At 47.1% G+C, this 27,901-nt stretch overlaps 2 protein-coding genes across 2 annotated transcripts in view; both read left to right on the forward strand.

The window, feature by feature from the left end:
• Positions 1–8,497, forward strand: part of LOC141201530 (uncharacterized) — a 63,533-nt gene extending 55,036 nt beyond the window's left edge. Inside the window, exon 4 of the mRNA XM_073663532.1 lies at positions 7,162–8,497. Coding sequence (XP_073519633.1) covers positions 7,162–8,495 — 1,334 coding nt within the window. The 3' untranslated portion in view covers positions 8,496–8,497. The remainder of the gene's footprint in view (positions 1–7,161) is intronic.
• Positions 1–27,901, forward strand: part of LOC141201524 (uncharacterized) — a 240,722-nt gene that overhangs the window by 57,027 nt on the left and 155,794 nt on the right. The gene's annotated exons all lie outside the window — the stretch shown is intronic.

Raw genomic sequence — 27,901 nt, forward strand, 5'->3', positions numbered from 1 at the left:
TATATCCAATTTGGCTTTAGGACAATTCTTTTTGTGTTTTTTCATTGAAGACTAATTAAATGAAGAGAATAATACCAAAGAATTTGTGATTGCAATCATTTTCAGGAAGAAACTGAGTATTATCTGACAGAATTGCAGGGGTGCCAATACTTTTGGCCACCACTGTATATATAGTTTATTATTTATTATTTTGCCTGAAATACAAAGGAAATGTAATCTTTAACTTTAGGCCGTTTAGAGATTATTTCATCTTCAACTCAACTGTTCACAATAACAGTAATTTTGACCATTGGTGCCCAAACTTTTACATGTCACTGTATTCTGTCACTATGTGTTTCCTACAGATGGACTCATGGAAAGAAATCCACCAGAGAGATGTCCCCGTCCTCTGTATCCCCAGGACTGTCCAGAAGAGAATCACAACATCCCGGAGAGTCATCAGGTAGACGGTGCTGAGCCCTGTACCGGAACTGTATATGGGGGGACATTTCTGATCGAGGTCATAGATGTCACAGATTTTGGTGGTTTCTTGTATTGTGCTGATTGTTACATCTGATATATCAGGAGGAAGATCCGACTAAGAATAAAGTGAAGGACGAGACAGAAGAAGAAGTGATGACGAGGAGGGATCAGCCGTGTGTGAGCGACGGGAAGGAGGAGATTCCTGTAGATGTTTCCACAGGTGTGTAATAATGACCGGCGTGTGATGATGATGATGACTGGCGTATGACGATGACGATTGGCATGTGACTATGATTAGCGGCGTGTGATGATGATGACTGGCGTATGACGATGGCGATTGGCATGTGACTATGATTAGCTGCGTGTGATGATGATGACTGGCGTATGATGATGATGATTGGCATGTGACTATGATTAGCGGTGTGTGATGATGATGACTGGCGTATGACGATGATGATTGGCATGTGACTATGATTAGCGGCGTGTGATGATGATGACCGGCTTGTGATGATGATGACTGGTGTATGACGATGATGATTGGCTTGTGACTATGATTAGCGGCGTGTGATGATGATGACTGGCGTATGATGATGATGATTGGCATGTGACTATGATTAGCGGCGTGTGATGATGATGACTGGCGTATGATGATGATGATAGGCATGTGACTATGATTAGCGGCGTGTGATGATGATGACTAGCGTATGACGATGATGATTGGCATGTGACTATGATTAGCGGCGTGTGATGATGATGACTGGCGTATGACGATGATGATTGGCATGTGACTATGATTAGCGGCGTGTGATGATGATGACTGGCGTATGATGATGATGATAGGCATGTGACTATGATTAGCGGCGTGTGATGATGATGACTAGCGTATGACGATGATGATTGGCATGTGACTATGATTAGCGGCGTGTGATGATGATGACTGGCGTATGACGATGATGATTGGCATGTGACTATGATTAGCGGCGTGTGATGATGATGACCGGTGTGTGATGATGATGACTGGCGTATGACGATGGCGATTGGCATGTGACTATGATTAGCTGCGTGTGATGATGATGACCGGTGTGTGATGATGATGACTGGCGTATGACGATGATGATTGGCATGTGACTATGATTAGCGGCGCCTGACGATTATGACTGGCGTATGACGATGACGATTGGCATGTGACTATGATTAGCGGCGTGTGATGATGATGACTGGCGTATGATGATGATGATTGGCATGTGACTATGATTAGCGGCGTGTGATGATGATGACTGGCGTATGATGATGATGATAGGCATGTGACTATGATTAGCGGCGTGTGATGATGATGACTGGCGTATGATGATGATGATTGGCATGTGACTATGATTAGCGGCGTGTGATGATGATGACTGGCGTATGATGATGATGATTGGCATGTGACTATGATTAGCGGCGTGTGATGATGATGACTGGCGTATGACGATGATGATTGGCATGTGACTATGATTAGCGGCGTGTGATGATGATGACTGGCGTATGATGATGATGATTGGCATGTGACTATGATTAGCGGCGTGTGATGATGATGACCGGCTTGTGATGATGATGACTGGCGTATGACGATGATGATTGGCATGTGACTATGATTAGCGTCGTGTGATGATGATGACTGGCGTATGATGATGATGATTGGCATGTGACTATGATTAGCGGCGTGTGATGATGATGACTGGCGTATGATGATGATGATTGGCATGTGACTATGATTAGCGGCGTGTGATGATGATGACTGGCGTATGATGATGATGATAGGCATCTGACTATGATTAGAGGCGTGTGATGATGATGACTGGCGTATGACGATGATGATTGGCATGTGACTATGATTAGTGGCGTGTGATGATGATGACTGGCGTATGACGATGGCGATTGGCATGTGACTATGATTAGTGGCGTGTGATGATGATGACTGGCGTATGACGATGATGACTGGCATGTGACTATGATTAGCGGCGTGTGATGATGATGACTGGAGTATGATGATGATGATTGGCATGTGACTATGATTAGCGGCGTGTGATGATGATGATGATTGGCGTATGATGATGATGATTGGCATGTGACTATGATTAGCGGCGTGTGATGATGATGACTGGCGTATGACGATGATGATTGGCATGTGACTATGATTAGCGGCGTGTGATGATGATGACTGGCATATGATGATGATGATTGGCATGTGATTATGATTAGCGGCGTGTGATGATGATGACTGGCGTATGAGGATGATGATTGGCATGTGACTATGATTAGCGGTGTGTGATGATGATGACTGGCGTATGACGATGATGATTGGCATGTGACTATGATTAGCGGTGTGTGATGATGATGACTGGCGTATGATGATGATGATTGGCATGTGACTATGATTAGCGGTGTGTGATGATGATGACTGGCGTATGACGATGATGATTGGCATGTGACTATGATTAGTGGCGTGTGATGATGATGACTGGCGTATGACGATGATGATTGGCATGTGACTATGATTAGCGGTGTGTGATGATGATGACTGGCGTATGATGATGATGATTGGCATGTGACTATGATTAGCGGTGTGTGATGATGATGACTGGCGTATGACGATGATGATTGGCATGTGACTATGATTAGTGGCGTGTGATGATGATGACTGGCGTATGACGATGATGATTGGCATGTGACTATGATTAGCGGCGTGTGATGATGATGACTGGCGTATGATGATGATGATTGGCATGTGACTATGATTAGCGGCGCCTGACGATGACCGGTGTGTGATATTGTATGAAGTCTCCGGTGCAGTGAAGCTTTTATCCGCCGTCCACATCACAGCAGAAGCGTCCGGTGATGGCGCGGCTGCTCTTGTACAGAGTCCGGTTGCGCACCGATGAATAACTGGGCCGCATTCACACCTCTTCTTAATGATTTAATAAGCACATTTTTAATTTTCCTAATTGTGTTTTTTAATATTACTTCCATCTTTTACTTCCATATTATTCTTACACAAGTCTCATGCTGCCATATAAATGACTGAGCTTGCGATTCGGACAGAACCCCGGGGGAAGATTCCGTATAATGAGGCGCTGTGGACGCCGTCTGGCCTATGATCCAGTGATGTCCATCTTTTTCAGCGTGCATAAAAGCGCAGTCGACCAGAGGCTAGACGAAGTCCGGTGTAACTCTGCTGCCTCATTATTCTGAATGGATCCCTCGGGGGTGTCATCTGAATCATGTATTTTGTAGATTTAGATGGAAACCCCGATGTACAGTGGGTACGGAAAGTATTCAGACCCCTTTAGATTTTTCACTCTTTGTTTCATTGCAGCCATTTTGTAAATTGTAAAAAGTCATTTTTTTCTCATTATAGTACACTCTGCACCACATCTTGACTGAAAAAAACAAGAAATGTAGAAATTTTTGCAAATTTATTAAAAAAGAAAAACTGAAATATCACATGGTCATAAGTATTCAGACCCTTTGCTCAGTATTGAATAGAAGCACCTTTTGAGCTAGTACAGCCATGAGTCTTCTTGGGAATGATGCAACAAGTTTTTCACCCCTGGATTTGGGGATCCTCTTCCATTCTTCCTTGCAGATCCTCTCCAGTTCCGTCAGGTTGGATGGTGAACGTTGGTGTACAGACATTTTCAGGTCTCTCCAGAGATGCTCAATTGGGTTTAGGTCAGGGCTCTGGCTGGGCCAGTCAAGAATAGTCACAGAGTTGTTCTGAAGCCACTCCTTTGTCATTTTAGCTGTGTGCTTAGGGTCATTGTCTTGTTGGAAGGTGAACCTTTTGCCAAGTCTGAGGTCCAGAGCACTTTGTAAGAGGTTTTCATCCAGGATATCTCTGTGCTTGGCTGCATTCATGTTTCCTTCATTTACAACCAGTCATCCTGTGCCTGCAGCTGAAAAATACCCCCATAGCATGATGCTGCCACCACCATGTTTCACTGTAGGGATTGTATTGGGCAGGTGATAAGCAGTGCCTGGTTTTCTCCACACATACCGCTTAGAATGATCACCAAAAAGTTCTATCTTCGTGTCATCAGACCATATAATCTTATTTCTCATAGTCTGGGAGTTCTTCATGTGTTGTGAGCAAACTCTATGCGGGCTTTCATATGTCTTGCACTGAGGAGAGGCTTCCATCTGGCCACTCTGCCATAAAGGCACGACTGGTGGAGGGCTGCAGTGATAGTTGACTTTGTGGAACTTTCTCCCATCTCCCTACTGCATCTCTGGAGCTCAGCCACAGTGATCTTGGGGTTCTTTTTTACCTCTCCTACCAAGGCTCTTCTCCCACGATTGCTCAGTTTGGCTGGACGGCCAGGTCTAGGAAGACTTCTGGTGGTCCCAAACTTTTTCCATTTAAGGATTATGGAGGCCACTGTGCTCTTAGGAACCTTCAATTCAATAATGCAGAAATTCTTTTGTAACCTTGGCCAGATCTGTGCCTTGCCACAATTCTGTCTCTGAGCTCCTTGGGCAGTTCCTTTGAGCTCATGATTCTCATTTGGTCTGACATGCACTGTGAGCGGTGAGGTCTTATATAGACAGGTGTGTGTCTTTCCAAATCAAGTCCTATGAGTTTCTTTAGACACAGCTGGACTCAAATAAATGAGTAGAACCATCTCAAGGAGGATCACAAGGAAATGGACAGCATGTGACTTAAATATGAGTGTCTGAGCAAAGGGTCTGAATACTTATGACCATGTGATATTTCAGTTTTTCTTTTTTAATAAATCTGCAAAATTGTCTGCATTTATGCTTTTTTTCAGTCAAGATGGGGTGCAGAGTGTACCTTAATGAGAAAAATAAATGAACTGTTTAGAATTTACCAAATGGCTGCAATGAAACAAAGAGTGAAAAATGTAAAGGGGTCTGAATACTTCCCGTACCCACTGTAAGTGTTCAGTGTACAGCACAGGATAAATATGCTCCAAAATGTTCTGTACCCCAAAATGCCACCATTAAGAGCTTCTACTCAACCCACAAAAAACAAGTCCCCACTCAGGTTCATCATCTGTAAACAGTAATATAGGGGGTGTCCATATCACTGGTAGCACAAAGGCTCTGGAAAAGTGACTTGGCTCCCACTTAAAGAAATCCAGTGACATCTGCGCTCCCAAATCCAAATGCCCCCTCCTCCTGAGCCCCACCGTGTGCAGTTAGCATCCACATGTTTGGCATTACTGTAGCGAGGAGAGCCAATTTATTTCTCCAGAAAGCACTAGCTGGGAATCATGTACTGGGCGCTACAACGTAAGGGCACTGCAATGTACCGGACACTACAATATACTGGCCACTATAAGGAAATATTTGCATTTTCACTTCGCAACATCCATTACTGCTCGTTTCTGGAAAGCACCCATGGAGTCAAATTCATCACTATTCCTGTAGATACATTTCCATAGGGGTGTAATTTCCAAACTGGTGTCACTTGAGGGGGGATTCTGCTCTTCTGCCACTTAGGGGCTCTGTATATGGAGTCTGCAAACTGTTCTACTAAAGTTTGTTCTCCAAGAGTCAAATAGCGCTCCGTCCCTCCCGAGTCTCGCCATGTGGCTAAGCAGTACAGTACAGACACATATGGGGTATTGCCCCGTTCAGCAGAAATTGTATAAAATTATGTGGTCATCTTTACCCAGTTTCCCTTGTGAAAATGTAAAATCTGGGGCTAAAATAACATTATAGTGGTAAAAATGTAATTTTTTTTTTTCCTTCACCGTTCAATTGTATAACATTTTGTGAATCACAATTACCTTGTATTCATTGGGAAACTGAGCGGTGGATGCTGGGTGTGACGCGTGGGGAAACCCCACCCACAGCCCACCGAGTCACGCCTCACTTGACGTGACATCAGACATCAGGTGAAGCAAGAGCCGGCTGCAGCCGGGGGTCGCGTGATGCCGGTGAGTGTCCAGCGATAGCGCCGCTCACAGCCAATAAAGACAAAGCTAGGTAATTAAAAGAAATCTTCTCTCAACGGGTTAATTACATTGGGGGCATTTTTAATAGTAGTGGACAGCTTCTTTAATTACGTGGACACTTTTCTATACTGAGGGCAAGATACGAAGCTTGAGAGAGTGAAATGGCACTGGAGGTACATTAAGGGAACCGGTCATCAGTAATTACCACTTAAAGAACTATTTGCTGTCTAATCTCTGCCACCCCTGACTTGTGCCAATGTCACCAGTTTATAAGTGTCATTCACTTTACCCGTCATTGTGTTAATGTTATGGCATGTAGTTGTCCTCCTTATTCCCGGTACTTTCACTGACGAGGGTCTTCACTGTGAGATCCAGAAAATACATTCAGAAATCTCTTTTGTGTTGAAGAAAAAACTCACATCTAATTTATCTTTCATCCTAATAGGAAATCCTTGTGAGAATAACGGTTCATCACTAAATTATAAAAAAGAAGATATCAGGAAGCACTCTAATGGAGAAAACCTCATCACCCTTCCTGCACCTCCTGGACTTCACAGCACTTCACTTTCCTATAATCCACCTGATCATGAGGAATCATCTCCTGAGCAATCTCACATTGTTACCAAAAGTCCAGGGGGCAAAGTGGATTCAAGATTTCAGTGTGACAAGCAATTTACAAAAAGCTCAGATTTTTTAACACACAGAAAACATAAAGGAGAGAAGCCATACTCCTGTTCAGAATGTGAGAAATGCTTTACATATAAATCACAATTTATTATACATGAGAGAATTCACACAGGAGAGAAGCCATTTTCATGTTCGGAATGTGGGAAGGCCTTTAAACATAAAGGAGATCTTATTACACATCAGAGAATTCATACAGGAGAGAAGCCATTTTCATGTTCGGAATGTGGGAAATGTTGTAGAAGTAAATCAGTCCTTGTTAAACATCAAAGAATTCACACAGGAGAAAAACCTTTTTCATGTTTACAATGTAGAAGGTGCTTTCCAGATAAATCACAGCTTGTTATACATCAGAGAATTCACACAGGAGAAAAGCCATATTCATGTTCGGAATGTGGGAAATGCTTTACATTTAAAGGGAGTCTTATTATACATCAGAGAATTCACACAGGAGAGAAGCCGTATTCATGTTCAGAATGTGGGAAGTCCTTTACAGATAAAAGGAGTCTTATTCCACATCAGCGAATTCACACAGGAGAGAAGCCATATTCGTGTTCAGAATGTGGGAAATGCTTTACAAATAAAGGGAATCTTATTACACATCAGAGAAATCACACAGGAGAAAAAACATTTTTGTGTTCACTATGTGGGAAGACCTTCACAGCTAAAGGGCATTTTAATAGACATCAGAGCATTCATACTGGAAAGTCGCCATATTCATGCTCAGAATGTGGGAAGTGTTTTAGTTATAAATCACATCTTGTTAAACATCACAGAATTCACACAGGAGTAAAGCCATTTTCTTGTTCAGAATGTGGGAAATGTTTTAAAAGTAAATCAGATCTGGTTTTACATCAAAGAATTCACACCGGGGAGAAACCGTTTTCATGTTTACAATGTGGAAAATGTTTTACAGAGAAATCATATCTTGTTAGACATCAGAAAACTCACACAGGAGAGAAGCCGTATTCATGTTCAGAATGTAGGAAATCTTTTATACATAAATATCAACTTGCTGCACATAAGAGAATTCATACAGGAGAAAACACATTTTCATGTTCAGAATGTGGGAAATCTTTTATATATCAATCAGAGCTTGTTATACATCACAGAATTCACACAGGAGAGAAGCCGTATTCATGTTCAGAATGTGGGAAATCTTTTATACATAAATCAAATCTTTCTGCTCATAAGAGAATTCATACAGGAGAGAAGCCGTATTCATGTTCATTCTGTGAGAAATGCTTTACAAAAAAAACTTATCTTGTGCAGCATGAGAGAAGTCACACAGGAGAGAAGCCGTATTCATATTCAGAATGTGGGAAATCTTTTATACAAAAATCACACCTTGTAAAACATGAGAGAAGTCATACGGGAAAGAAAGTGTAATTATGTTCACTGTGTTTTATAAAGTTTAATAAACATTGCTCAGCATAAATGAGTACACCCCCTTTGATGAGTAAGATTTTATTTAATAGCTCACTGAACACAAGATCAATTCCTACAATTTTGCCAACACTAAGTTTCATAGAACATTTTTTTGTAATCAAAACATGAAAGTAAGGGTAATAATATAACTCTCATTAGAAAACCTTCAGTTTTACTCAATATAGTTGATGCAAAAATGAGTACACCCCACATTAAAAGCTACTACATCTATTATTTTGTATGGCCTCCATAATTTTAAAGGACGGCACCAAGTTTTCTAGGCCTGGAATGAACAAGTTAGTGACAATACTACATCTATCTTTTATCTCTCTTTCGATAACGAGCTCTTAGAGCCTGGATGCTGGATGGAGCGATGACAACTTGTCTCTTCAGAATTCCCCATAGGTGTTTGGTTGGGTTCAGATCAGGAGACACTTGGCCACTGAATCACTGTCACCCTGTTCTTCAGAAATGTAACAGTGGCCTACCAAGGGAACAGAGTGATGGCAGCATCTTTTCTGTCACTATAGAGCAGAACATCTGTGAATTCAAGATACCATCAATGAAATGTAGCTCCTCATGCAGCCGCACATAAGGACACGGCCACCACCAGGTCTCACTGTAGACCCCATGCATTCTCATTGTATTCCTCACCTCTTCAATGTTATACAGTTTTGAAGCCATCAGTTCCAAAAAAAACCTTTATCTTGGTCTCATCACTCCAGAGTATAAAGTCCCAGGAGTCTTCATATGTTTCCGCATGTGTCCTGGCAGATTGTAGGGCGGCTTTTTTGTGTATGGGATTTAGGAGAGGCTTTCTATGTGGACAACACCCATGTCTGCCATTCCTCTATAGAAAAAATTATCTGCTTTCAGCTCATCTCTCACTGCTTGGATGAAAAATCACAGTTGGGAAGGAATGGACGGGACAAAGAAAGTTACTGATAATCCAGCACTTGTTTTCCAGTGTGAATAAAACCAAAAACTTTTATTGAAAAATCCAAATTAAAATCATAGAAACATTAAAAAACAGATAGGAGCAAAACATCTCTGCGTTTCTACCTGGTATTTGTGTTCAGTTCTTCTTCATGACATAATAAATCACCAGTAACCGGCTTCTTATACACATCATAGTGTCTAATGCACAGCGGAGACCCCCAGCCCCAAATGGACATGTGCAAGTATGTCTACATTACCCCTATGGATGATCATATGTCCACAACAAAAAGCATCCGTGCAATAGAAGAATGAAGTGTCTGCATCTATAATGTGTATATTATGTATAATTACTATAAAAGAGGAAAAAACACAATTCAGTAAATGGATACAAGGTCTGAAGGAAGCTTCATATCACTGGGGAATCTGGAGGCCAATTCCAGAATCCACAAGGCTTCTCTGGGGTGTACTTTTTATACCAATCTCCCCCTTAGCTGGTCTGGTGACATATTCAATACCCACAACTGTAAAGTGATTAATCCCTATTGTGTTGTATGAGATGTTGTGATGCTGGAGATGTATTACGTGTTGTGGGGCCAAGAACGTCCCTAACGTGTCCCCCAATGCGGTGACGTAAGGGTCTGACCGTGCCCCCCACATATTGCAGCAGACAAGCTTCACATTGTATGGTGTCAATGACGTGTGGAGCTACAACTAATGAGATGTCGGATATTATAGGGTTTATTATGGTTAGTAGATGCAGACATTTTTGCTTTGTGCACAGACTTGCACAAACCACATTTATTTCTCCCACATTCAATGAAACCTTTGGTGTTTGTCCTCCACGTGTCAGTTGTCTTTCTTGTTGCTGGATCCTTGTCGGTGTATAACATAGGTAAATGTTTTCTGGTAATATTCACTATATTATAGGAATCTTCTCTGCAGCCAGTATTGAATGTAACTCTAGACTGATGGATGTTTCCTTCTTTGTGAGTTTTCGGTAATGTATGAAATATTGGACATTGTGGGTGATTTTCCTTTAATCGTTCTGTTTGGCATTAAGTACAGCCGATACCAAACCCTCCTCCAAAAGACAATGTAAGGGGGTATTGTATGAATTAGTAGGATCTCCATCTAGAGTGCGGCATATATTAGTATCGTCATCCATGTTCATAACCTCCGGCTCATACAACCCACTATCCAGAGCTGTGATCGAGCCCCCTTTATCTGCAGCTCTAATGACTTTATTAGGGCTGTGCTCAGGGCCGTATCTGGCATTCATGCTGCCCTAGGCACTTTAAGTGGTCACGCCCCCTACTGGTAACTCTTACTAGAAGTGCTCATACCCTTTAGGCCCCCTTCACACGTACCGGAGACACACACGTACACCCATTATAATCTATAGGCTGCGCACATGGTCACACGGACCGGACATGTCCGTTTTTTGCCGGCAGCTCGGACGTCAGTACGTCCTGCACACAGATGACATAAAGTGTGACATCCGCACACACGTCTGTGTGACACGTGCCGGAAGAGAGCGCAGAATAGAAATGACAGATATTTAGGTGTTAGATGTGCAAAGATTGAGATAGATGATAGATATCCGTGAGATATATAATTAGTAGTGTTGAGCATTCCGATAATGAAATATCGGGTATCGGCCGATATTCGCGGTATCGGAATTCCGATACTTAATTCCGATACTTTTACAATATCGAATACCGGAATCGGAAGTTCCCATAATGCCTGCGCTCTGCAGTGTCTCTGAAGGATGACAAGCTGGATGGCAGCGCTCAGCTGAGATCCAGCCTGTCATCAGAATGCCATCCCAGCGTGAGAGAATTCTCCTGATTGTTTAACCCCTTAACAACATCTGACATACTAATACGCGTCTGTGCCCTGGGACTTAAAAGCCAGACCCGTATTAGTACGTCATGGCGATCGCGCGCGCACACAGACTGTGCGGGCGCGATCGCCGCCGGGTGTCAGCTGATTGTCACAGCTGACACCCGATACTATGTGCAGGGAGCGGTCCTGCACCGCTCCCAGCACATTAACCGCGGCATTGCGGGGCAAGGGGAGGTGATCGGCGACACCATGTTGCGTTTGGCAAGCCCCTGTGTGCTCAAACTTTGGAGCTCCCCCACAAGTGACCCCATTTTGGAAACTAGACCCCCGAAGGCACCTATCTAGTTGCATAGTGAGCACTTGGAACCCCAGGTGCTTCACAAATTGATTCATAAAAATGAAAAAGTGTTTTTTTTTTCACTTTTTCATTTTTACAAATCAATTTGTGAAGCACCTTGGGGTTCCAAGTGCTCACTATGCATCTAGAAAGGTGCCTTGGGGGGTCTAGTTTCCAAAATGGGGTCACTTGTGGGGGAGCTCCAAAGTTTGGGCACAGAGGGGCTCTCCAAACGCAATGTGGTGTCCGCTAACAATTTGAGCCGATTTTCCATTCAATTTGTTAGCGGATATCATGTTGCATTTGGAGAGTCCCTGTGTGCCCAAACATTGGAGCTCCCCCACAAGTGACCCCATTTTGGAAACTAGACCCCCCAAGGCACCTATCTAGATGCATAGTGAGCACTTGGAACCCCAGGTGCTTCACAAATTGATTCATAAAAATGAAAAAGTGTTTTTTTTTTCAATTTTTCATTTTTACGACTCAATTTGTGAAGCACCTGGGGGTTCCAAGTGCTCACTATGCATCTAGAAAGGTGCCTTGGGGGGTCTAGTTTCCAAAATGGGGTCACTTGTGGGGGAGCTCCAAAGTTTGGGCACACAGGGACTCTCCAAACACAACATGGCGTCCGCTAATTATTCAAGCAAATTTTACAATCAAAAAGTCAAATGGCGCTCCTTCCCTTCCGAGCCCTGCCGTGCGCCCAAACAGTGTTTTTTCCCCAAATATTGGGTATCTGCGTGCCCAGGGGAAATTGCACAACAAATTTTGGGGTCCATTTTTTCTTGTTACCCCTGTGAAAATAAAAAAAATTGGGTCTAAAGTAACATTTTTGTGAAAAAAGTTAAATGTTCATTTTTTTCTTCCACATTCAAAAAATTCCTGTGAAGCACCTGAAGGGTTAATAAAGTTCTTGAATGTGGTTTTGAGCTCCTTGAGGGGTGCAGTTTTCAGAATGGTGTCACTTTTGGGTATTTTCTGTCATAAAGACCTCTCAAAGTGACTTCAAATGTGATGTGGTCCCTAAAAAAATGGTTTTGTAAATTTTGTTGGAAAAATGAGAAATCGCTGGTCAACTTTTAACCCTTATAGCTCCCTAACAAAAAAAAAATTTGGTTCCAAAATTGTGCTGATGTAAAGTAGACATGTGGGAAATGTTATTTATTAACTCTTTTGTGTGACATATCGCTCTGATTTCAGGGCTTAAAAATTCAAATTTTGAAAATTGCAAAATTTTCAAAATTTTCGCCAAATTTCCGTTTTTTTCACAAATAAACGCAAGTGATATCGAAGAAATTTTTCCACAATCATGAAGTACAATATGTCACGAAAAAACATTCTCAGAATCAGGGGGATCCGTTGAAGCGTTCCAGAGTAATTACCTCATAAAGTGACAGTGGTCAGAATTGTAAAAATTGGCCTGGTCATTAACGTGCAAACCACCCGCGGGGCTTAAGGGGTTAAAAGCTGGTGGGCGGTAAAAAGCTGGTGGGCGGTAAAAAGCTGGCGGGCGGTAAAATGCTGGCGGGCGGTAAAAATCCGCCGGCTTTTAAACAATCACACAGCCCCATACTGCTTCCCCGCAGCCTCCCACCCCGATCCTCCACTCCCCTCGCCACCTCCCATCCCGATCGTAAGTTAGGACCGGGCGGGGAGTGCAGCACCAAGGAGCGGGGAGCGAAGGACCCGGGCGGGGAAGCCGGCAGTGAAAAGACTTCACCGCCGGCTTTCCCGTTCTGTGCTGCGCTTTCCCGCCGGTTATTTCAACTGAACAGCTGAGGTATCAGGTGATGCCGATCAGCTGTTCATTGAAGTAGCCGCGGTGCCCTCAGAGGGTTCATGTGAGTTCATGCTTGACTGCATTGCATGAACTCACATGAACTTTCCCACGGCCGCACAGGGCAGCCTCACCTCCCAGACCATCAGCCCGTCATGATTGGTGTGTGTGGGTGTCTGTGCGATGTGTGCGGGTGTGCGCGCTGTCTGTGCGATGTCTGCGAGTGTGTGCGGGTGTGCGCGGTGTCTGTGCGAGTGTGTGCGAGTGTGCGCGGTGTCTGTGCGATGTCTGCGGGTGAACGCGGTGTCTGCGAGTGTGTGCGGGTGTGCGCGGTGTCTGTGCGATGTCTGTGAGGGTGTGCGCGGTGTCTGTGCGATGTCTGCGAGTGTGTGCGGGTGTGCGCGGTGTCTGTGCGATGTCTGCGGGTGTGCGCGTGCAGGCAGACATAGGCCGATGTGACACTACTACTCCCATCGGCCTATGTCTGTCCCCCGTCCACTCCTGCCAGCAGGATCAGCTCGATGGGAGCAGTAGTTCCCATCAGCCTGATCCTGCTATTTAAATTACCCTACTGTGTCCCCAATAAATTTTAAATACATGTCATTGGTGGCCAGTGGTTGCCTACAATAAATTAGTTCATACATTACCTGTCCCTGCCGATCGCCACCTAAAATAAAGTAAAAAATAAAAAACTACACCTATGCTCACCTAGACACCTAATTCCCCGAAGCCATCGATCTCCTGTAATAAAATATAAAATAATAAACCACAACCTTATCCTTACCCCTCCGTAGTAGTCCACGAGTGTCCCACGATGATCTCCAGTTTAGAGCAGCCACATAGAATATAACCGCTCTGAACCGCTGCCGCCGCTACAATGATGGGGCCGTAGAGCAGCCCCTTCATTGCATAAGCGGGTTCGCCGGAGTTCAGGCAGCGCTGCTCCGGTTAGCTCCTTTACGGCCCTGCTGTATCGTGAGAAATTCCCACGGTACAGCAGTGCCGTAAAGGAGGTCTCCGGAGCTACGCTGCCTGAATGCACTCCGGTGACCTCAGTCAGTGGCTCCCGCTGCCGGGAGCGGACGTGTTCCCGGCAGCGTGAGCTTACAGCAGCCATGCACAGCTGTCACCATCTCCAGATGTGACAGCTGTGCATGGGAGATCAGCGCAGGAACGTGGACAGGTAACTATTTTTTTTTTAGTAAACTAAGAATTAAATAAAATTGTGTGTTTTATTTCAAATAAATTATTTTTTTCTGGGTGTAGTGTGAGTTTTTTATTTTTAACACTTTGTAGGTTAGTAATGGGGGTGTCTTATAGACGCCCATCATTACTAACCTGGGCTTCATGGCAGCTGGCGCTGACATGAACCCCACCACTATTACCCCCTGCCACCGCACCAGGGCAGCGTGGAAGAGCGAGGCTAAGTGCCAGAATTGGCGCATCCTATGGATGCGCCATTTCTGGGGCGGCTGACGGCTGGTGTTTCTAGCCTGGGAGGGGGCCAATATTCATGGCACCCTTCCTGGGCTATTAATATCAGCCCCCAGCTGTCTGCCTAGCCTTTGCTAGCTATTAAAATAGGGGGGACCCCACGTCATTTTTTTGGGGGGTCTCCCATTTTAATAGCTAGTAAAGGCTAGGTATTCAGCTGGGGGCTGATATTAGTAGCCTGGGAAGCTCCGTGGGTATTACCCCCTTCCCAGGCTTCAAACATCTGCCCCAGCCGTCTGCTTAACCTCCGCTAGAGACTAAAATTATGGGGGATCCCACTCCAATTTTATTTTTAATAAATCCTTTATTTTAACAGTAAATGACACTTGAGGGATTAATAAAGATGCAGTCCCTAAATTATTATTTATTTTTTAATTATTTTCTCCCAAAAATTTTGACGTGGGCTTTGCCATATTTTTGTATGCCAGCCAGGTACAGCAGGCAGGAACGGGCTGCCCCCAACTGCCAGCTGCCTATTTGTACCTGGCCGGACACAACAATATAGGGAAGCCCTTTTTTTCTAAATTATTTCATGAAATAATTAAAAAAAAATTGACGTGGGGCTTCGCCCTATTTTTGTGTCCAGCCAGGTACAACTAGGCAGCTGGGGGCTGGAATCCGCAGCGCTGGGAGGCCCAAGCTTTCTGGGCCACCCCCTCTGCAAATTGCAGTCCGCAGCCACCCCAGAAAATGGCGCGTTCATAGAAGCGCCATCTTCTGGCGCTGTACCCAACTCATCCAGGGCCCTGGTGCGGTGGCTCACTGGGTAATAAAGGGGTTAGGGCAAGCTTGATATTATCAGCTGGCCCTAAGCCTGAAATTCATGGGGTCACGCCAATATTAGACATGACCACCATGATTTTCTAGTAAAGTATTTAAAAAAAACACAACACCGAGAAAAAAGTCCTTTAATTGAAATAAAGACACAATTCTTTATTGTTCTAAATTAAACCATACTTACCATCACGCCCATTCCAGCTGAAGCCAACGATCTCCTGCAATAAAAGAAAAATAATAAAGCAACATCATCCTTACCTTTCCATGGTTCCCACGACAGCTTCAGCTCTGCTACATCGAGATGACAGGCTGGACCGCAGCAGAACGCTGCCATCCAGCCTGTCATCCCGCAGAGACTGAGAAGCGCAGTGACGGCATCCAGATGAGCCGAGTTCATGTCCAATGAACTCGGCTCACCTCATGCATTTCTGAGGTGGCTGACGGCTGGTGTTTCTAGCCTGGGAGGGGGCCAATATTCATGGCTCCCTTCCTGGGCTATTAATATCAGCACCCAGCTGTCTGCCTAGCCTTTGCTAGCTATTAAATTAGGGGGGACCCCACGTCATTTTTTTGGGGTGGTCCCCCATTTTAATAGCTAGTAAAGGCTAGGTATTCAGCTGGGGGCTGATATTAGTAGCCTGGGAAGCTCTGTGGGTATTACCCCCTTCCCAGGCTTCAAACATCTGCCCCAGCAGTCTGCTTAACCTCCGCTAGAGCCTAAAATTACGGCGAACCCCTCGCCAATTTTTTTTTAAATAAATCCTTTATTTTAACACTAAATGACAAGTACAGTAATCAACACTGTCACTGTACTTCTTATATATGTGACTGACATGTTTCTATCTATCTAATCTATGTATGATTCTCTATTCCTTCTATTCTAAATTGTCGGGTACCGCTGCTGAATTGCATTTCCGGTGACGACCTCTTGAAGCTGATCAAGAGAATGCCAAGAGTGTGCAAAGCAGTCATCAAAGCAAAAGGTGGCTACTCTGAAGAACCTAGAATATAAGACATATTTTCAGTTGTTTCACACTTTTTTGTTAAGTATATAATTCCACATGTGTTAATTCATAGTTTTGATGCCTTCAGTGTGAATGTACAATTTTCAAAGTCATGAAAATACAGGAAAATCTTTAAATGAGAAGGTGTGTCCAAACTTTTGGTCTGTACTGTACTGGTTCTCTGCGCCATCATTCCTTCTACTCATTCTCTATATGTCAACCAGGGCTGCTTCTGTCATGAGGTGAGATGAGCATCTTGCCCCAGGCGCTTGTTGGAGCTGTCTGAAAGGGGTGGCAGAATGCGGTTGCTGCTCCCTCAGAGACACTAGACACAGGCCTGTAGGCAGCTGCTGCCCCCTCAGAGACACTAGACACAGGCCTGTAGGCAGCTGTTGCCCACTCAGAGACACTAGACACAGGCCTGTAGGCAGCTGTTGCCCACTCAGAGACACTAGACACAGGCCTGTAGGCGGCTGCTGCCCCCTTAGAGACACTAGACACAGGCCTGTAGGCGGCTGCTGCCCCCTCAGAGACACTAGACACAGGCCTGTAGGCGGCTGCTGCCCCCTCAGAGACACTAGACACAGGCCTGTAGGCGGCTGCTGCCCCCTCAGAGACACTAGACACAGGCCTGTAGGCGGCTGCTGCCCCCTCAGAGACACTAGACACAGGCCTGTAGGCGGCTGCTGCCCCCTCAGAGACACTAGACACAGGCCTGTAGGCGGCTGCTGCCCCCTCAGAGACACTAGACACAGGCCTGTAGGCGGCTGCTGCCCCCTCAGAGACACTAGACACAGGCCTGTAGGCAGCTGCTGCCCCCTCAGAGACACTAGACACAGGCCTGTAGGCAGCTGTTGCCCACTCAGAGACACTAGACACAGGCCTGTAGGCAGCTGTTGCCCACTCAGAGACACTAGACACAGGCCTGTAGGCGGCTGCTGCCCCCTCAGAGACACTAGACACAGGCCTGTAGGCGGCTGCTGCCCCCTCAGAGACACTAGACACAGGCCTGTAGGCGGCTGCTGCCCCCTCAGAGACACTAGACACAGGCCTGTAGGCGGCTGCTGCCCCCTCAGAGACACTAGACACAGGCCTGTAGGCGGCTGCTGCCCCCTCAGAGACACTAGACACAGGCCTGTAGGCGGCTGCTGCCCCCTCAGAGACACTAGACACAGGACTGTAGGCAGCTGCTGCCCCCTCAGAGACACTAGACACAGGCCTGTAGGCGGCTGCTGCCCCCTCAGAGACACTAGACACAGGCCTGTAGGCGGCTGCTGCCCCCTCAGAGACACTAGACACAGACCTGTAGGCGGCTGCTGCCGCCTCAGAGACACTAGACACAGGCCTGTAGGCAGCTGCTGCCCCCTCAGAGACACTAGACACAGGCCTGTAGGCAGCTGCTGCCCCCTCAGAGACACTAGACACAGGCCTGTAGGCTGCTGCTGCCCCCTCAGAGACACTAGACACAGGCCTGTAGGCGGCTGCTGCCCCCTCAGGGACACTAGACACAGGCCTGTAGGCGGCTGCTGCCCCCTCAGAGACACTAGACACAGGCCTGTAGGCGGCTGCTGCTCCCTCAGAGACACTAGACACAGGCCTGTAGGCGGCTGCTGCCCCCTCAGAGACACTAGACACAGGCCTGTAGGCGGCTGCTGCCCCCTCAGAGACACTAGACACAGGCCTGTAGGCGGCTGCTGCCCCCTCAGAGACACTAGACACAGGCCTGTAGGCAGCTGCTGCCCCCTCAGAGACACTAGACACAGGCCTGTAGGCGGCTGCTGCCCCGCATAGACACTAGACACAGGCCTGTAGGCGGCTGCTGCCCCCTCAGAGACACTAGACACAGGCCTGTAGGTGGCTGCTGCCCCCTCAGAGACAATAGACACAGGCCTGTAGGCGGCTGCTGCCCTCTCAGAGACACTAGACACAGGCCTGTAGGCGGCTGCTGCCCCCTCAGAGACACTAGACACAGGCCTGTAGGCGGCTGCTGCCCCCTCAGAGACACTAGACACAGGTCTGTAGGCTGCTGCTGCCCCCTCAGAGACACTAGACACAGGCCTGTAGGCAGCTGCTTCCCCCTCAGAGACACTAGACACAGGCCTGTAGGCGGCTGCTGCCCCCCATAGACACTAGACACAGGCCTGTAGGCGGCTGCTGCCCCCTCAGAGACACTAGACACAGGCCTGTAGGCGGCTGCTGCCCCCTCAGAGAAACTAGACACAGGCCTGTAGGCGGCTGCTGCCCCCTCAGAGACACTAGACACAGGCCTGTAGGCGGCTGCTGCCCCCTCAGAGACACTAGACACAGGCCTGTAGGCGGCTGCTGCCCCCTCAGAGACACTAGACACAGGCCTGTAGGCGGCTGCTGCCCCCTCAGAGACACTAGACACAGGCCTGTAGGCAGCTGCTGCCCCCTCAGAGACACTAGACACAGGCCTGTAGGCAGCTGCTGCCCCCTCAGAGACACTAGACACAGGCCTGTAGGCGGCTGCTGCCCCCTCAGAGACACTAGACACAGGCCTGTAGGCGGCTGCTGCCCCCTCAGAGACACTAGACACAGGCCTGTAGGCTGCTGCTGCCCCCTCAGAGACACTAGACACAGGCCTGTAGGCGGCTGCTGCCCCCTCAGAGACACTAGACACAGGCCTGTAGGCAGCTGCTGCTCCCTCAGAGACACTAGACACAGGCCTGTAGGCAGCTGCTGCCCCCTTAGAGACACTAGACACAGGACTGTAGGCGGCTGCTGCCCCCTCAGAGACACTAGACACAGGCCTGTAGGCGGCTGCTGCCACCTCAGAGACACTAGACACAGGCCTGTAGGCAGCTGCTGCCCCCTCAGAGACACTAGACACAGGCCTGTAGGCTGCTGCTGCCCCCTCAGGGACACTAGACACAGGCCTGTAGGCAGCTGCTGCCCCCTCAGAGACACTAGACACAGGCCTGTAGGCAGCTGTTGCCCACTCAGAGACGCTAGACACAGGCCTGTAGGCAGCTGTTGCCCCCTCAGAGACACTAGACACAGGCCTGTAGGCGGCTGCTGCCTCCTCAGAGACACTAGACACAGGCCTGTAGGCGGCTGCTGCCCCCTCAGAGACACTAGACACAGGCCTGTAGGCGGCTGCTGCCCCCTCAGAGACACTAGACACAGGCCTGTAGGCGGCTGCTGCCCCCTCAGAGACACTAGACACAGGCCTGTAGGCAGTTGCTGCCCCCTCAGAGACACTAGACACAGGCCTGTAGGCGGCTGCTGCCCCCTCAGAGACACTAGACACAGGCCTGTAGACGGCTGCTGCCCCCTCAGAGACACTAGACACAGGCCTGTAGGCGGCTGCTGCCCCCTCAGAGACACTAGACACAGGCCTGTAGGCGGCTGCTGCCCCCTCAGAGACACTAGACACAGGCCTGTAGGCGGCTGCTGCTGCCCCCTCAGAGACACTAGACACAGGCCTGTAGGCAGCTGCTGCCCCCTCAGAGACACTAGACACAGGCCTGTAGGCAGCTGCTGCCCCCTCAGAGACACTAGACACAGGCCTGTAGGCAGCTGCTCTCCCCTCAGAGACACTAGACACAGGCCTGTAGGCGGCTGCTGTCCCATCAGAGACACTAGACACAGGCCTGTAGGCAGCTGCTGCCCCCTCAGAGACACTAGACACAGGCCTGTAGGCGGCTGCTGCCCCCTCAGAGATACTAGACACAGGCCTGTAGGCAGCTGCTGCCCCCTCAGAGACACTAGACACAGGTCTGTAGGCGGCTGCTGCCCCCTCAGAGACACTAGACACAGGCCTGTAGGCGGCTGCCAGTCACAGTGTATCAGACAGAGGGGCGAGATCGCAGAGCAGAGGGGGGCGCTCCAATGCTAGCTCCATACTCAGGTGCAGCCTCGTACTGCTGAGCCTCGGGCCCACCAGAGGAAATTATTCCTGGGGCCCAATATGTAACTACATAGAAATAATACAAGCCCACCAATTGTGAGATAAAATATGCTAGTATTGTGGTGTAACATAAAAACACAATGGTTCACATTTATCAAAAATGGCAGAATTTGAGCAAAATCTTTTGTACTCGCTTCAACTCCATTATTCCATATTTATCACATTTCGTCACTAATGATACATTTGGTGCAAATTATTTAAGCAGAACATTTTAAGCGTGGTAGCACACGTCTCAATGCTAAAAAAGAGCTGACATCCAGTGCGTCAAATGTTGCATAGTAATATAATTTTGTACAAATTGCAACTTTTTTTGCATGTAAAAATGGTTTTAATATGAATGCATTTGTTCCGCGCCTTTTTTAAGACAGCCGGTGCCAGGGTGCTCCTGTCCCCAGGCACATACATAAAATCAATTAGAAATATATTAATCCCTTGGCACAGATGAACATACAGTACCAGTACGTCCACAGCAGGGTCCACGTGTGCGGAGTTGGCTCAGGAGTGGAGACCACTTCACACGCAACATACAGCGGGCATGTGCCTGTATGGTGACCATTCAGCTGTGCACACACAACATACAGCGGGCATGTGCCTGTATGGTGACCATTCAGCTGTGCACACGCAGCATACAGCGGGCATGTGCCTGTATGGTGACCATTCAGCTGTGCACACGCAGCATACAGCGGGCATGTGCCTGTATGGTGACCATTCAGCTGTGCGCACGCAACATACAGCGGGCATGTGCCTGTATGGTGACCATTCAGCTGTGCACACACAACATACAGCGGGCATGTGCCTGTATGGTGACCATTCAGCTGTGCACACGCAACATACAGCGGGCATGTGCCTGTATGGTGACCATTCAGCTGTGCACACACAACATACAGCGGGCATGTGCCTGTATGGTGACCATTCAGCTGTGCACACGCAACATACAGCGGGCATGTGCCTGTATGGTGACCATTCAGCTGTGCACACGCAACATACAGCGGGCATGTGCCAGTATGGTGACCATTCAACTGTGCGCACGCAACATACAGCGGGCATGTGCCAGTATGGTGACCATTCAGCTGTGCACACGCAACATACAGTGGGCATGTGCCTGTATGGTGACCATTCAACTGTGCGCACGCAACATACAGCGGGCATGTGCCAGTATGGTGACCATTCAGCTGTGCACACGCAACATACAGCGGGCATGTGCCTGTATGGTGACCATTCAGCTGTGCGCACGCAACATACAGCGGGCATGTGCCGGTATGGTGACCATTCAGCTGTGCACACACAACATACAGCGGGCATGTGCCTGTATGGTGACCATTCAGCTGTGCACACGCAACATACAGCGGGCATGTGCCTGTATGGTGACCATTCAGCTGTGCACACGCAACATACAGCGGGCATGTGCCTGTATGGTGACCATTCAGCTGTGCACACGCAACATACAGCGGGCATGTGCCTGTATGGTGACCATTCAGCTGTGCGCACCCATCTTGATACTCCTGTGATATCCAGCATTAGGCTGGATTCATATGGGATCATTATTTCCACTATATACTGCAATACTGTTACTGTTATATTAAAACATACAAAACAAGCAGGGGCGTAATGATCGCGGTCATAGAGGGTACAACCGGGACCAGACCCATGCTTGTGCGTGGCCCGACGACACCGATTTCACCTGGATGTGCATTCTCTGACACACATTCTGCTGAAATGTATTGTGACGCAGAGACCCGTCGGCTCCCTGCACTTCAAGACATGCTGCCAGCCAATCAGAGGCAAGCAGCAGGTGTTGGCGGCCCGCAGAAGTCAGCTACCGGCTGGGGGAACATTATACCAGGATGGCGGACCTTATACCAGGATGGCGGACCTTATACCAGGATGGCGGACCTTATACCAGGATGGCGGACCTTATACCAGGATGGCGGACATTATATCAGGATGGGAGATAAGATACCAGGCTGGGAACATTATATTAAGATGGGCACAATATACCAGGATGAGTGACATTACACCAGAAGGGGGACATGGTTATAGCATGGAGCCCACGATGGGGGACATTATATCAGTCAGGGGTGGTACAGGGTGGGCATCAGTCAGGGTTGATACAGGGGCACTCAGGGGTAATACAGGGGAGGCTCAGTCAGTCAGGGGTGAAACAAAACATTGAGGGAAATCCTCCGTTAGTGACTGAGCCCTCTCACCCTCTATCACCAATGAGTAAAGCCCCTCACTGTTGGTGTTGATGGGGGTCACTTAGTTATGTGATAATCCTGCTCAGCTACATATATCTGACCTTTGGTGAGTGATGTAGCAGGCGGCCATCCATCTCCCTGTGCTTCTCACTGTCAGCCTGTGACACAGTTAGGGAGGAGCGCTGTTACTCAGCACATCATGGCTCATTACCTCAGCTCTGCTGTTAGCACGGGGAAGAGGCCACAAACAAAACTAACACTGATTGGCTGCGATGCTGCCAATCACTATTAGACTTACCAGCAGCAGCACCGCTCTCCCTGGTTGCTCCAGGTGCGGTATCGCAGAGGCAGAGATTCAGCATTATTGATCAGCGATCAGTCAGTCCCTGAAGTGAGCTGCTGTCTGCACTGCAGCAGAACAGATCCAGTGACTCCCGTACTCTGCCGGGATGTCTAATGCTGGGAGGAGCGGTGAATAGTAATCAGTGACACGTGTGAGCTGCCGTGCTTGCAGCATGTCATGTGCTAGTGCGCTGAGTGCTGCTGACTGCTCCTCCCAGCATTAGACATCCCGGGAGAGCAGTGCACGGGTCACTGAATCTCTCCAGCTGCAGACAGCGGCTCACTCCTCATACTGACCAGAACACTGATCCATCCTGCTGGATCCTGAACACTGTGATATCGCACCTGGAGCTGAATCACTGGAATCAGTAAGTCATAAAAATGCCTGAAAACCTTCTCTCTCTCTCATTATTCTGGCATTTGGCAAATATTAAAAATGATGGTAAAATCCTAATTGACCTAAAACGGGAAAGGTTTATTCTGATTTCATGTCAGATATTGAGAAAAACCTGCGTCTTTTTATATAGTGTATGGAAACTTCTGGTTTCAGCTGTGTGTGTATGTGTCCCTATAGTTATAGTTTTGGATGATTACTATTGTCCCTTCATTGTCTGCGTCGTTGCATCCAAATAACCTGTTCACAAAATCAAAGTATGTCATTGGGTTGGAAGGGGTTAAACAGGCAGTTCTGATGACATCACAAAGCACATAGACATCATAGGCATCCTATGACATCACAATTGGTATAGAATGTCCAGAGTGTAACTCCTGAGCCATCTTGTGTCATTCCAGGCTGACTGCTGGAAGGTGACAAGTCCAGGTCGGGAACTCTTCACCTATGACCTCACTCATACATTGTATAGATGGGGGGCTAGTAGTCGGATTCAGAACTGCATCATTAACCTGAAAATCTCAGCAGATGGCGCTGGATCCTGTGTCCCGTGCTGGGATTGTTAGAATGAGTCTATGATTTACAAAAAAAATGTTATTGAGCAGATTCCATGGAAAATCATTTGGGGGCTTTAGTAAAGCAGTGTGAGCCCGGCCTAACGGGGGCTACCAATCTGGACAAACCCTTCCCTGAATGAGGACTTGCTGGAGATCACCTGATCATGTGTCACTGGTCTTGAAGACCCTCAGCAATCGGCTGGCTTTGCCCTCTATGACACCCATGTGCTGTAATAAAAGCATATAGAAAGGGGAGCGCCGGCTGACACCCCCCCATTTGGCTCCATTTTTGGGCAGCTTTGCCATTAATGTTGTCAGAACCTAGCGTTTTCAGAACATCCATTTAATAGCAGACGGGTCCAGTTCTCCATTATCCGTTCTCATGGTCCTGCTGGATCCGGAGTGACCGGGAGCTGACGGTTTATGGTGATCAGGAGTTGCAGGATGGCGCCGGTGTTTCCCTTTAGGTCATAGAGCAGTAGATGATGCGGATTAGAATAAAAGATGGAAATGTTTAGGTTATTATCTGCGTCATGACTCAATTAATAATGAGGCTGGTGGTTATTTGCAGCCGGTGATTTCTTTTTATTAATTCAACTCTTCCTTGATGTTGGAAACTCGATATATAACACAGCAGTGGCAGTTATTATGACATCACAGGGCACATGACATCATAGATATCACATGACATCACAGTTGGTACAGAATGTGTAAAGTTCTAATCCTGAACCATCTTGTGTCCCAGAGGCGGCATTTTGAGGAAGACAAGTCTATGTAGGTAGCTCTTCACTTAGCACTAAGGCCCTGTTCACACATTGTGTAGCTGTGCGGAGTTTGTGGTGAAGTTTAGAACTTCATCATTTACCCCTAAAAAAATCTCAGCAAACATCTCTGAGCGACGTGTTCTTTCTTGTGCATCAGGATGATTCCTTAAATAGGACCTGTCATGTAATCCTCATTTTTGTAATGATAGGTGTTATGTCTCATCTAGTTCAGATGAGCAGCAGTAATGAAGCACGGACAGATGACGGCGGCGCAGCAGGACGGCCGAGCAGAAACAACGGAGAACGCCGTGGCTTGATGGCAGCAGGAAGACCAGAACTGGAACCACAGGAAATCAGGAGCAGAATTGAAGCAGCGGCACCTGGTATAATAGAGGGACAGACTCTGATCAGACTTTCATCAGAGTGGTATCAGGTTTTCTCGGACATGGAGAGGAGAAAGAAAAGGTTTCTCACCTTCTCCCTTCTGCAAGTCGGTGAAAATCAGACCACACTCCGATGTCAAAGCGCGGTCCAATTTTTCCACAAGCGCATAGACTTGCATTGCCATTGCCATATTTTGCAGACTATAAGACGCACCCCAAATTTTGGGGTGGAAAATCATTTTTTAAAATAAAATGGTGGTGCCTCTTATAGTCCGTTTAACAGTAGGTTACCAGGGGGCGGCGGTGGTGGAGCGGGGTAACAGGAGGCAGGGCCACTGCTTTAGGCAGTCGGCGGCGACAGGAGTGGGGCGATGCTGCAGGCCCTGGGCTCTAATAAGATGTCGGCGCCGGTGAGCAGAGTCCCCTTTCCTATAGATTGCCCTGCAGTAGGCTTTGGGAAAATGGCTGCTGGAGGTGACGCATGTGCAGATTGAGATCTCGGGAGATGCATGCGCCGCCTCAAGCGTTCATTTTCCCAAAGCCCACTGCAAGGCAATAAATGGGAAAAGCTACTCTGCTCACCGGCGCCGACATCTTATGAGAGTCCAGGGACCGCCGACACCGGCCTCCTGTGACCGCGCTCCACCGCAACCACCCCTCGGTAAGCTACACTCAGATATTGTATATTAGATTGTAAGCTCCTAGGACAGGGTGTGCATTATTCTGCATGCCCTCAGGAGCAGTCTGTATATTGTATATTAGATTGTAAGCTGCTAGGACAGGGTGTGCATTATTCTGCATGCCCTCAGGAGCAGTCTGTATACTGTATATTAGATTGTAAGCTCCTAGGACAGGGTGTACATTATTCTGCATGCCCTCAGGAGCAGTCTGTATATTATATATTAGATTGTAAGCTCCTAGGACAGGGTGTGCATTATTCTGCATGCCCTCAGGAGCAGTCTGTATATTGTATATTAGATTGTAAGCTCCTAGGATAGGATGTGCATTATTCTGCATGCCCTCAGGAGCAGTCTGTATATTATATATTATATTGTAAGCTCCTAGGACAGGGTGTACATTATTCTGCATGCTCTCAGGAGCAGTCTGTATATTGTATATTAGATTGTAAGCTCCTAGGACAGGGTGTACATTATTCTGCATGCCCTCAGGAGCAGTCTGTATACTGTATATTAGATTGTAAGCTCCTAGGACAGGGTGTGCATTATTCTGCATGCCCTCAGGAGCAGTCTGTATATTGTATATTAGATTGTAAGCTCCTAGGACAGGGTGTACATTATTCTACATGCCCTCAGGAGCAGTCTGTATATTGTATATTTGATTGTAAGCTCCTAGGACAGGGTGTGCATTATTCTGCATGCCCTCAGGAGCAGTCTGTATATTATATATTAGATTGTAAGCTCCTAAGACAGGGTGTACATTATTCTGCATGTCCTCAGGATCAGCCTGTATATTGTATATTAGATTGTAAGCTCCTAGGACAGGGTGTGCATTATTCTGCATGCCCTCAGGAGCAGTCTGTATATTGTATATTAGATTGTAAGCTCCTAAGACAGGGTGTACATTATTCTGCATGTCCTCAGGATCAGCCTGTATATTGTATATTAGATTGTAAGCTCCTAGGACAGGGTGTGCATTATTCTGCATGCCCTCAGGAGCAGTCTGTATATTGTATATTAGATTGTAAGCTCCTAGGACAGGATGTGCATTATTCTGCATGCCCTCAGGAGCAGCCTGTATATTGTATATTAGATTGTAAGCTCCTAGGACAGGGTGTGCATTATTCTGCATGCCCTCAGGAGCAGTCTGTATATTGTATATTAGATTGTAAGCTCCTAAGACAGGGTGTACATTATTCTGCATGTCCTCAGGATCAGCCTGTATATTGTATATTAGATTGTAAGCTCCTAGGACAGGGTGTGCATTATTCTGCATGCCCTCAGGAGCAGTCTGTATATTGTATATTAGATTGTAAGCTCCTAGGACAGGATGTGCATTATTCTGCATGTCCTCAGGAGCAGCCTGTATATTGTATATTAGATTGTAAGCTCCTAGGACAGGGTGTGCATTATTCTGCATGCCCTCAGGAGCAGCCTGTATATTGTATATTAGATTGTAAGCTCCTAGGACAGGGTGCACATTATTCTGCATGCCCTCAGGAGCAGTCTGTATACTGTATATTAGATTGTAAGCTCCTAGGACAGGGTGTACATTATTCTGCATGCCCTCAGGAGCAGTCTGTATATTGTATATTAGATTGTAAGCTCCTAGGACAGGGTGTGCATTATTCTGCATGCCCTCAGGAGCAGTCTGTATATTGTATATTAGATTGTAAGCTCCTAGGACAGGGTGCACATTATTCTGCATGCCCTCAGGAGCAGTCTGTATACTGTATATTAGATTGTAAGCTCCTAGGACAGGGTGTACATTATTCTGCATGCCCTCAGGAGCAGTCTGTATATTGTATATTAGATTGTAAGCTCCTAGGACAGGGTGTACATTATTCTGCATGCCCTCAGGAGCAGTCTGTATATTGTATATTAGATTGTAAGCTCCTAGGACAGGATGTGCATTATTCTGCATGCCCTCAGGAGCAGTCTGTATATTGTA

Source organism: Phyllobates terribilis, unplaced genomic scaffold, assembly GCF_046119375.1.
Source record: "Phyllobates terribilis strain yellow unplaced genomic scaffold, ASM4611937v1 Scaffold_117__1_contigs__length_5270597, whole genome shotgun sequence".
Taxonomy (NCBI): Eukaryota; Metazoa; Chordata; class Amphibia; order Anura; family Dendrobatidae; genus Phyllobates; species Phyllobates terribilis.